General features: G+C 43.1%; 1 protein-coding gene across 1 annotated transcript in view; it reads right to left on the reverse strand.

The window, feature by feature from the left end:
• Positions 1-6774: 6774 nt before the first annotated feature.
• The window catches only part of RPRD1A (regulation of nuclear pre-mRNA domain containing 1A), a 79071-nt gene continuing 72934 nt past the window's right edge, over positions 6775-12911 (reverse strand). Inside the window, exon 7 of the mRNA XM_073678492.1 lies at positions 6775-7212. Coding sequence (XP_073534593.1) covers positions 7063-7212 — 150 coding nt within the window. The 3' untranslated portion in view covers positions 6775-7062. The remainder of the gene's footprint in view (positions 7213-12911) is intronic.

Genomic DNA, 12911 nt, shown 5'->3' on the forward strand with positions numbered 1-12911 from the left:
TGGTGTGGGGTGGCATTTCTTTGGAGGGCCGCACAGCCCTCCATGTGCTCGCCAGAGGTAGCCTGACTGCCATTAGGTACCGAGGTGAGATCCTCAGACCCCTTGTGAGACCATATGCTGGTGCGGTTGGCCCTTGGTTCCTCCTAATGCAGGACAATGCCAGACCTCCTGTGGCTGGAGTGTGTCAGCAGTTCCTGCAAGATGAAGGCATTGAAGCTATGAACTGGCCCCCCTGTTCCGCAGACCTGAATCCGATTGAGCACATCTGGGACATCATGTCTTGCTCCATCCACCAACGTCCCGTTGCACCACAGACTGTCGAGGAGTTGGCGGATGCTTTAGTCCAGGTCTGGGAGGAGATCCCACAGGAGACCATCCGCAACCTCATCAGGAGCATGCCCAGGCGTTGTAGGGAGGTCATACAGGCACGTGAAGGCCACACAAAATACTGAGCCTCATTTTGACTTCTTTTAAGGACATTACATCAAAGTTGGATCAACCTGTAGTGTGTTTTTCCACTTAAATTTTGGGGTTGATTCCAAATCCAGGCCTCCATTGGTTAATAAATTTGATTTCCATTGATTATTTTTGTGTGATTTTGTTGTCCGCACATTCAATTTTGTACAGAACAAAGTATTCAATGAGAATATTTCATTCATTCAGATCTAAGATGTGATATTTGACTGTTCCCTTTATTTTTTTTGAACAGTGTATTTTGAGGTATAGCCACAGATTTTTAATGATGTTCAGATCAGGAGACTGTGAGGGCCATTGTAAAACTTTCAGCTTGCGCCTTTTGAGGTAGTCTATTGTGGATTTTGACGTGTGTTCAGGATCATTATCCTTTTGTAGAAGCCATCCTCATTTCAACTTCAGCTTTTTTTTTTTTTTACAGATGGTATTATGTTTGCATCAAGAATTTGTTGAAATTTCTTTGAATCCATTCTTTCCACTACCCGTGAAATATTCCCCGTGCCATTGACTGCAACACGACCCCAACGCATGATTGATCCACCTCCATGCTTAATGGTTGGAGGGATGTTCTTATCCTGAAATTTTGTGCCCTTTTTTCTCCACATCTACCTTTGATCATTGTGGCCAAAAAGTTCTATTTTAACCTCATCGGTCCACAAGACTTGTTTCCAAAATGCATCAGGCTTGTTTAATGTTCTTTTGCATACTTCTGAAGCTGAATTTTATGGTGAGAATGCAGAAGAGGTTTTCTTCTGATGACTCTTCCATGGAGGCCATATTTGTGCAGGTGTCTCTGAACAGTAGAACAATGTTCCACAACTCCAGAGTCTGCTAAATCTTTCTGAAGGTCTTTCTCAGTCAAGCGGGGTTCTTATTTGCGCCTCTAGCAATCCTACTAGCAGCTCACTGAAACGTTGCTTGGTCTTCCAGACCTTATCTTGACCTCCATTGTTCCTGTTAACTGCCATTTCTTAAATACATTTCGAACTGAGGAAAGGGCAACTTCAAAACGCTTTGAGCCTTCTCCTACTTTTTGGGCCACCACCAATCTTATTTTCAGAGTTCTAAGCCGCTGTTTTTTGGCACACGGTTAGAGGAGGCTGGGTTTTTTGTAAAGCTGGGAAATTTGCATCAGCTGACCTTTCTTAACAGGCTAGTTAACAAAGTTATCCACTACTTGGAAAACCCCTGTTCATATCCCTCGCTTGGCCCCCATAAAATAATAAAGCCTGTACTCACCACCTGTGCTGGCGCTGTTCCCACAGTGTCGTGATCCCTCGCCCCGGCGCTCCCATACAGTTGTTGTGACAAGTGACCCCGGCGCCTAATCAGTGCTGGTGTCACTGTCCCCGCCTTCTGTCAAACTGAGCAGAAAGAGGAAGTCCGAGATCAGCTGCAGCCTGGACTTACTCTTCATGTTCGATTTTGATCAATAAGGGGTTGTCCAACTAGTGGACAACCCCTTTAAGATCTGAAATCTTGGTCAAAGTTATCTGGGCACACATCTCCAAGGGTGCCTATATATATATATATATATATATATATATATATATATATATATATATATATATATATATATATATATATATATATATATATATATATATATATATATATATATATATATATATATATATATATATATATTATATATATATATAATATATATATATATAATATATAGTGCCTACAAGTAGTATTCAACCCCCTGCAGATTTAGCTGGTTGACACATGCGGAATTAACTTGGCATTGTGACATTTGTACTGTAGATCAGCCTGGAAGTGGGAAATGCACTGCAGCAAATTTTTTTTTTTTTTTTAAACGTAAAAAGTTAATTCAGAGTGTCATTTATTATTCAACCCCTCAAACCACAAGAATTCTGTTTGGTCCCCCTAAAGTATTAAGTAGTTGTTCAGGCACCAAGAATAATGAGCTTCACATGTGTGGATTAAAGATCTCTTTTGCCAGCCTTTTCTGATTATTTAAGACCCTCCCCAAACTTGTGAACAGCACTCAGACATGGTCAACATGGGAAAGACAAAGGAGCATTCCAAGGCCATCAGAGACAAGATCGTGGAGGGTTACAAGGCTGGCAAGGGGTACAAAACCCTTTCCAAGGAGTTGGGCCTACCTGTCTCCACTGTTGGGAGCATCATCCGTAAGTGGAAGGCTTATGGAACTATTGTTAACCTTCCACGGCCAGGACAGCCTTTGAAAGTGTCCTCCCGTGCCGAGGCCAGGCTTGTCCGAAGAGTCAAGGCTAACCCAAGGACAACAAGGAAGGAGCTCCGGAAAGATCTCATGGCAGTGGGGACATAGGTTTCAGTCAATACCATAAGTAACATACTCCACCGCAATGGTCTCCGTTCCAGACGAGCCCGTAAGGTACCTTTACTTTCAAAGCGTCATGTCAAGGCTCGTCTACAGTTTGCTCATGATCACTTGGAGGACTCTGAGACAGACTGGTTCAAGGTTCTATGGTCTGATGAGACCAAGATCGAGATCTTTGGTGCCAACCACACACGTGACGTTTGGAGACTGGATGGCACTGCATACGACCCCAAGAATACCATCCCTACAGTCAAGCATGGTGGTGGCAGCATCATGCTGTGGGGCTGTTTCTCTGCCAAGGGGCCTGGCCATCTGGTCCGCATCCATGGGAAGATGGATAGCACGGCCTACCTGGAGATTTTGGCCAAGAACCTCCGCTCCTCCATCAAGGATCTTAAGATGGGTCGTAATTTCATCTTCCAACAAGACAACGACCCAAAGCACACAGCCAAGAAAACCAAGGCCTGGTTCAATAGGGAAAAAGTCAAGGTGTTGGAGTGGCCTAGTCAGTCTCCTGACCTTAACCCAATTGAAAACTTGTGGAAGGAGCTCAAGAATAAAGTCCACATGAGACACCCAAAGAACCTAGATAACTTGGAGAAGATCTGCATGGAGGAGTGGGCCAAGATAACTCCACAGACCTGTGCCGGCCTGATCAGGTCTTATAAAATACGATTATTAGCTGTAATTGCAAACAAGGGTTATTCCACAAAATATTAAACATAGGGGTTGTATAATGATTGACCCACACTTTTATGTTTAAAATTTAATAAAATTCAACTGAGAAACATAACTTTTTGGTTTGTAAGATTTATGCTTCTGTTCATAAAACCTACTCTCGTTTGCAGTTTGAAGGCTCTAACTTATTTGCATCTTATCAAACCAGCTAAATCTGAAGGGGGTTGAATACTACTTGTAGGCACTGTGTAGGTATATATATATATATATATAAAAAAAATTTTTGCCTAAAATACAAAAGAAATGTGCCTTCTTTAACTTTAGGCTTTTTAGAGATCATTTCAACTTCAAATTGCTCAACGGTTCACAATAACTGATTTTGACCAAGGTTGCCCAAACTTTTACATACCACTGTATGCACAATAGAGTACAAGTCCACTTTGTCAGCACCATTTTAGTCTATGGTCTCGTTGGCACATGCGCCCGAATCCCGTTTTAAGGGTGGGTGTGGTTCAGACGTAAGCCCCGACGGAATCAAGGAAAGTGTGACACAACGCAATGTGAAAGCACCTTAAGGATGGAGGCAGATGACTATGACAATAGGTAATCATACAGCTCATCTCTTCCCCTCCCTGCACCATGACCCCACTGACTGGAAGTCACAGTGTATGCACAAAACATTCTCCCATGGAAACCAATGGGTCATCTCCAGCCGCAGTTCCGGCAATATAGTACCCACTATTCTTATGCATTTTTTTTTTTAGACGTAAAAATTCACAATTTCTGTAATTTCTCTTTTTTTGGTGTAATTTCCTATTTTTTTTGTTTGTTTATTAAAGGGTTATTAGCAAAAATCAAGTTACCCTCTATCCATTGGATTGGGGATAATTTACTGATCAGTGGGGGTCTGACCACTGGGACCCCCAGGGATCCTGAAATTTGGGGCTCTGCTTGTCCTGATTGAAGTAGGGGAACACATGATCGGCCTCCCCTCCATTCACTGGGATTGCCGTAAACATATAATTAGAGATAATTAGATTTTTTTTTTTTTAATAAACCTTTAAAGGAGTTTTCTCACAAACCAAAGTTCATTTTAATCAATAGATCTTTGAATAATAATAATTTCCACAATTGGATGTGTTTAAATAAATTGTTCCTGTGCTGAGATAATCTAATAAATGTGCTCCTGTGTAATGGCTGTGTCTGACTATGCAGGAACATGGTCTGATCATACCACATCTCCTGGGCCGGGGAGGAAGAAAAAAAGAGAGTACAGACATTACAGCAGGGGATCACAGCTGATTATTTTTGTGAGGCAAAACATTTCTCTGCCTGTTTTTAAACAATGTTTTACTTCAAAGAAAGAATCAGCTGAACAAATTAATTTTTGTTCGTAGGAAAACACCTTTAAGGAATTTTATGAATAAATGAATCAAGTATTCCCCTAGCCTTAAGGTGTGGCCTGACAAATTCACTGGCCGAACATCGCCAGAATGTGTGATCCACACCCCACTGTCAAGGGGAATTGTAACTCCCAATTTTCAATGTCTTCATATTTGATTCCATTGTTTTGAAATGCTTATCATGGGGGAGAGGGTTGGGGTGTGTAATTTTTTTTATTTTATTTTTTTTTTTGATAATTGTTTTAGTACCTGAACTTTTTTTTTAATAACAAAAATGTTACCAAAAACTCATTAACAAATTTAACAGTGGGGAAAAAAGTGCGTAGGTCTACTGGAATAAAATGTCTGAAAAATGCCTAACCTAGAACATGCTGTGATTTTTCAACCAAAAAAAAGTGAAAAAATGCCCCTTGAAACAAATAGTGCTGGTTTGGCATTTAATATTTCCATACTGTCTCCCACCAAACTTCTGGAGTTTTTTTTTTGCTTTAAAAAAATCTCTACAAATTTTTTCATCACACATAAAACACTCAACAACAAATAACTAAATAAAACATGCATTTGAAATAAACCTTAAAGGGGTTCTCCACTTTCAGACAATGTTCTGCCCTGGCAACAGTTAGTCAAAAAATAGTAAACTGCGCTGTACTTGCCGTCTCTGGTCCACCGGCGAGTCTCCACTGCTGATCCTGGTGTCTAGCATTGGCTGCAATGCTGATGTCACGTCTACAGCGCGGCAGCCAATCTTTGAGCTTAGCGGCTCTGAAAGAGGCATTCTGTCTACACTGGCAGTCGCTGAGCTCCGTGATCAGCTGCTGTGCTGTTGACGTGACGTCAACACTGTAGCAAAAGCCAGACACTGGATCAGCGTCAGACTCACCGGTGGACATGGGGAAGGTGAGTACAGCATTGTTACTTAACGAACTGCAGCTCTGGCAGAATATTATCTAAAAGGGTACCACCCCTTCAATGCATAGTTCATATGGCTGATTTTTCACACCAATTCTACTGTTTTCTTCACCAAATTCAGCCTGAATTCTATTTCATTTTTTCCGCAGTGCTGTAGTTAATATGGCGCAGAAATCGCAGCATGCAGCCACATGTAGATTAGCCCCAAAGAAGGGGACTTACTAGTATACATATCAATTGTAGTGCAATATTCACAATTGCAGTGGAAATCCATTGTGGTCAGCCTCAGATTTCTTCTGCAGATTTTCTTTCAAATCAGTGTGTGATTTCTCAGCATGAAAAATCAGGCATGTGACCAAATCAAATCCTAATTGAGAAACATTTTAAGGCAATTTCTTGGGTTCTAAATATACAACGGTCATACTGGTGTCTATATAAATCTATTGATCGTTTCACTAAAAATATCACAATTTAGGGTGCATATTGGGGCTTCAATAATTGCCCCCTGTAGGGTTACAGATATAGATCTAAGTTGGTTTCATGTGGGCACACTACCTATCTAGGTTTATACAAACCTATGTTGTCCAGTTGGTAGTTTGCCAGAAATATAACCAGGGCTAAAAAAATATATGTATATTGTTTGTATCGATCAAGCAATAATGTACAGATTTTAATTATAAATGCAGATATGTACATACAGAAAAACTTAAATAATTTATACTAAAAGCTAAACACTTTATACAACCGCAACCAAAGTTTATAAACAGTAGTGACTAGGGTTGAGCGAGTATGTTCTGTCCGAGTATGCTCGGGCGAGCTCCGAGTATTTCCAGCTGCTCGGTGATATGTTTGAATCGCTCCCGTGTGCATGATTTGCAACTGTTTGACAGCTTTATTACATGTGAGGAATGTGTAAGAAATAGACATTCCTTACAAGTAATAAAACTGCCAAAGTCGCAAATCATGCACACGGGAGTGATTCAACTATATCACCGTGCAGCTATAAATACTCTGAGCTCGGCCCGAGCGTACTCGCCGAAAGGGTTAATAGAACATACTCGCTCAACACTAGTAGTGACCTATTAAACAATATTCACAAAACGATTTTACGTCAGGAATAAGAATCACATTTTAACACACTTCAATCGCATTATTTACACCTAAATGTCTTGGGTAAATCACACCGTCAAACAAAAGTACTACCAAAATTCCCTTATTCTAAGCCAGAGTGTTCGGCCATCATGAATGTGACTTCATGGTTTCCTGTCAATCATCATTGTATAGATCCCCAGCATATGGCAAATGGACTCTGCTGCCGGTAACATTTGGTAGACGCGAAAGATCTGGGAGACTTTGGATGCGCAGACGCAGTTCTTTGCGAACTTGGGAAACCCTTGCCAGTTTGCGCTTGTACTCCTGAAAAGAAAGAAGTGAAGATATAAATAGATAATTAAGATACCATTATTAACGATATATTGAAAAGCTATCACTGTACACAACTTCAGAAACCTGAAAAAATATTCTGCAGTATATGATGTCAATACTACCGTAAATATGTATAGTTTTGCACAATAAAAACACATTTATTGTCAATTTTCTTTTTAATTGACGTATTCGAAAAACAAAAATTAATTTAACCTTTCTTACTGGTACAAATTTTTCTGTTGTATAGAAATTATGGACTAATATTATTTATGGAGGTTTATATGAAATAAATTCCATCGTCGTTTTTTGCATTTTATGTGTGCTTTTTTTAATGTATGGTTAAAATGTTACCTTTATTCTGTCGGACATTATAAAAGAATTGCCGTTCTTGTTTTTTTCAAATCTTTTATAATGTCATCTTTGCAAGATGAAAACAGGTTACAAATGTCTAAAATGTCTATTTTTTTTAATCCCAATACGAATCTAGCTTCTCTATTTCTTTGCTACACTCAGTATGCCAAATTATAGGAATAAATGAGCCAATTTTTCAATTCATGGCCGATAGGTAATAATGCTATCGGCCATGAATTGAAAAATTGGCTCATTTATTCCTATAATTTGTCAAATTTGGGCAACACATACATTGTCAAGCGAATTGGAAAAATAAATGTGGTGCGAGCCATGTAAAGATATATTCCAACTCTGCAGATTTTGTTGTAAACATTTCTGGCACCGAAAATCTACTCCATATTTCTGAATTGTGACAATTCAGATAATCTGAACAATTTCAGGACTTTCGGCAAAAAAATCTGCTGCGAATGCGCCATATGTGAACATACTCTAAGATACTGTATTGGTGTGTATAAAGCCAAATGTTTGGTGACCAGACGTTTACTACAAGTCATTAGAGAATTATTAAATAGAGCCTGTAACCTTATTACAAAATTGAGTTAGCTCCTTTACCATGCAGCCAATTTCCATTTTTGTGCTTTCCTTTTTTCTCCTCTTCACAGAGCCATAACTATTTTATTTTTCTGTCCACATAGACATATGAGGGATTGTTTTTTTTTGCAGGACAAGTTGTACTTTTGAATGACACCATTCATTTTATCACATAGAGTACTGGAAAATGAGAAAAAAATTCTAAGTGGGGAAAAATTGTGAAAAAAAACGCTGCAATTCTGACATTGTTTTTTGGGTACTATTTTTACGGTGTATGTCTTGTGGTAAAGATTACTTCACAATATGATTCTCCTCATCAGTACAATTACAGCGACACCAAATATATTCAGTCTTTTTCTTTTTATGATAAAAAAAATCATAAGTTTTGGAAAAAATTGTTTTTGGGATATGTTGTCATTTTCCAAGAACCGTAACCCGTCATTTTTCAGTCAATGGAGCTGTGTGATGGCTTATTTTTTTGCGGGGCGAGACGACGTTCTTATTGATATCATTATGAGATATAACTTTTTGATTGCTTATTTCAGCATTTTTTGTAGTATTGCCGCAACCTAAAAAACTTAATTTTGGTGTTCATAAATTTTTCGGTGTTTATTAGTGTTGAGCGAACATGCTCGACACTGCTCGGTATTCACCCGTGCATCACGCTACTCGGGATGTTCGGCGAGCACCGAGCATTTCCGGGTTACTCGGGCGGGAGCTCGGGTCTCCGCCCTGCATGTTTGGCGCTCTTCACAGAGCCAATGAACATGCAGGGATTGCCAGCCAGTCACTGTAATGCCGCAGCCATGTTGGTTGTGGGCATTACATAGATTGGCTGGCCGCACAACGTCACCTCGAGTATTTAAAACCGGGCGCCGCCATCTTGGACACAGACGGCTGGGATCAGACAGTGTAGGGACAGCGCTGCTGATTTAGGGAGAGATATATACTGCGAAACAGTTAATCTAGGCTCTGTAAAGGCTGCCAGATCAAACAAACAGTCCTTCTCAGGACTAATATCCATCCCAGATATCAGGCAGGCAGGCTGTATAGGAGACGCAGTGGTTATACCAGCAAACGCTGCATTACAGTCCTGTGTGCTCCTGTTGCTGAAATTGCTGGACTTAGCTCCAGGTCTAGGGGGCCAGGAAAAATCCTTTTTTGTTCATCTAAATCCTCTTTTTTTTTTTTTTTCCTCCTTCACACTGTACAAAGACCCATCTTATTAACCTTTTGGTGTGTCGCCCCCCCCCCCAAAAAAAAAGTGTGTCTGTGACAGTTCAGACACAAATATATTTTTTTAAAAGAGTCTGGTGTAGGCCGGAGAAATAGAGGTGTGGTTTTGCAGTTCCACGGTTCAAACCTCTGTATTATCCACTTTTGGGCCATTTTTACCTAAAAAAAAACTGTTTGAGTGTGTCGCTCACTGTTCAGCCACAAATATATCTATTTAAAATTGTCTGGTATACCCCAGTAAACAATAACTGTGGTTTTGCCATTCCACGAAAAAAAATCTCTATTATTCAGCTTTTGGTATTTTTTCCGTGAAGGAAAACAGTAATAGTTTCTCCCTGATCGTTCAGATTGTTTAAAAGAGTCGGGTTTAGGCCAGAGAAATAGAACTGTGGTTTTCCTCTTCCACGGTTCTAATCTACTTTTTATTACCCTTTTTCCATTGATAGTGTGAGTGTAAGCTATTTTACTTCCTTAACAATGGGCAAGGCGCGTGGCAAGGGACGTGGAACTGGACGTTCTGGTGATGGTGCGTGCAGAGGACGGGGCCGTGGCCAAGGTGAAAATGTGCCACAACCAACAGCCACATCTTCTCGCTCCCACTTCTTGACCGAATTACTAGGGAAGCACAGAACACCAGTATTGCGAACTGATCAGTGTGAACAGGTTATTAATTGGATAGCAGATAATACTTCCAGTTTCCTGGGCACCACCACCTCCGGTCTGTCTTCCACACGGTCAAATTTTAGTAGCCGTGAGTCACGACCGCATACTCCTCCTCACCCTGATGCTCCTTCCTCCAACCAAGCCGAGTGTCGTCAGACAGCAACTGATCCCACACTTGGACACTCTGAAGAGCTGTTCACTGGTCCATTTCCAGATTTGTGCCCCTCGCCTGCTCCGCTTGAAGTGGTGGAAGAGGAGATCCCATGTAGCGATGCCCAAATATTTGAACAGCCACGGCCACAGGAAGTCGACGCTGGCAATTTGTCACAAGAGGTGGACGATGACGAGACACAATTGCCAGGAAGTGAGGAGGAGGATCGTGGTGCGCAAGTGGAAGAGGAGGAGGTGGTGGATGAGCTAGTAACTGACCCAACATGGCAGGAGGACATGCAGAGCGAGGCCAGCAGCACACAGGGTGAGGGAGGCAGAGTACCCCAACAGGCAGGAAGAAGCAGTGTGGTGGCCGCACACAGAAGGCAGGCAACAGTTCCCCGTAACACCAACACGAGGGACATTGCCAGTACAACCTGTAGGTCTTCCAGAGTCTGGAATTTTTTTAAAGACTCTGCTGATAACCCCAAAAAAGCCATTTGTACCACCTGCCATGCCAGCATCAGCAGGGGTGACAAAACTACCAGCCTGACCACCAGCAGCATGATCAGGCACATGGCAGCAAAGCACCCGACTTTGTGGGGTGAACCCCAGAGTCCACGACCAGTGTCAGCGGGTGTCACCACTGCTTCTTCTGCTGTTGTGCGTGCAACAGAACCCCCTGTTGTGTGTGCAAGGCAATCCTCTGTCCATACTACATGTAAAGATGCCCCCTCCTCTCAGTCTTCACTTGTTATGGCAGTTTCTCAAGAAACAGCATCAACGTCCACGTTGGTGGCTGGTGGAGACGGAATCCTTCCGCAACCTTATGGCGGTGGCCATCCCTCGGTACTCGGTCCCCAGCCGACACTATTTTGCCCGGTGTGCCATCCCCGCACTACACAAGCACGTGTCCCAAAACATCTGCCGTGCCCTCCCTCAACAACGCAGTTACTGGGAGAGTCCACCTGACAACGGACACGTGGACAAGTGCTTGTGTCCAGGGACGGTACATCTCCCTGACGGCACACTGGGTAAACATAGTGGAAGCCGGGACCCAGTCGGACCTTGGGACGGAACACATCCTCCCCACACCGAGGATTGCGGGCCCTATGTCAGTCAGAGTTGCCCGCACAGTGTACAGCTCCTGCGCATCATCCTCCTCCTCATGTTCAGCCTCCATCTCAGATATCAACACATCAGTTACAAACTGGAAGCACTGCAGTACTGCCTCCGCCAAGCAGCAACAGGCTGTGCTGAAACTCCTAAGCTTAGGTGAGAAACCTCACACTGCTTGTGAGTTGTGGACAGCTGTGAAAGAGCAGGCAGATCTGTGGCTGAGACCGTTGAACCTACATCCAGGCATGGTCGTGTGTGACAATGGCCGTAACCTGGTGGCGGCTCTGAGGCGAGGCGAGATGCCTGGCTCATGTGCTTAACCTCGTGGTTCAGCGGTTTCTTAAATCGTACCCCGAGTTGCCAGATCTGCTCGTCAAAGTACACCGCCTGTCAGCTCATTTTCGCAAGTCGTCTACAGCTTCCGCCGCCCTTGCTGTGTTGCAGCAGCGTTTGCAGCTTCCGTCACACCGACTGGTGTGTGATGTCCCCACACGTTGGAACTCTACCCTCCACATGTTGCAAAGGATTTGTGAGCAGAAGAGAGCAGTTGTGGAGTACCAGCTGCAACAAGGCCATCAATATTCAGGTCAGACTCCACACATAAGACCTCAGGAGTGGACCTGGATGTCTGACATATGTACCATCTTGACAAACTTTGAGGAGTCCACCAAGATGGTGAGTGGCGATGACGTCATCATTAGCGTCAGCATTCCACTTGTCTGTCTTTTGCAACGCTCTCTGCAGAGAATTAAAGAGGAGGCATTGCAGCAAGAGTATGATGAGATGGATCAAGAAGCCATAGCGGGCGATTACACACAGCCCAGCCTCATCTCATCCCAACGTGCATTGGGGGGACAATGAGGAGGAGGAAGAACAGGAGCTTGTATCATGCGCTGTAGACGGTAGTACCTGTACAACTGTCATACCGTCGCTTCAGCATGGGAGGCCTGAGGACAAGGGGGAGGAGGAGGAGGAGAGCATGGTCAGTCGTCTTCTTTGTGAGGACACGGAAGTCTTGCCCGTTACCAGTCTGGCACGCATGGCTGACTTTATGTTACGCTGCCTTAACCGTGACCCTCGCGTTGTCAAAATGTTGGGTAACAGTCATTACTGGTTGGTGACACTTTTAGACCCCCACTACAAGGAGAACTTTCACTCTCTTATTCCTGAGGTGGAGAGGTCTACAAAAATGGGGCAGTAGCAGAAGGCCCTTGCTGCAGAACTGTTAAAAAAATTCCAATCTGAACATGCTAGCGGCAGAGGTCACAGTTCATTGCCCAACCAAGGCGTACATGCGAGAGAGACGCCACTCCAATCCAGCAGAGGCAGGGGAACACTGTCAACGTTCTGGGACAGTTTTCTCAGACCCTCCCTTTGGACAGACCCTGAGGCGCGGGGTACTCTCACAAGGAGTGGAAAGTTTCAAAAGATGGTGAGGGAGTACCTTGCCGACCGTACCAGCGTCCTCCGTGATTCCTCTGTGCCTTTTAATTATTGGCTATCCAAGCTGGACACTAGGAATGAACTCGCTCTGTACGCCTTGGAGGTCCTGGCCTGCCCTGCCGCTAGCGTGTTATCGG

Source organism: Phyllobates terribilis, unplaced genomic scaffold (assembly GCF_046119375.1).
Source record: "Phyllobates terribilis strain yellow unplaced genomic scaffold, ASM4611937v1 Scaffold_4__5_contigs__length_816908805, whole genome shotgun sequence".
NCBI lineage: Eukaryota > Metazoa > Chordata > Amphibia > Anura > Dendrobatidae > Phyllobates > Phyllobates terribilis.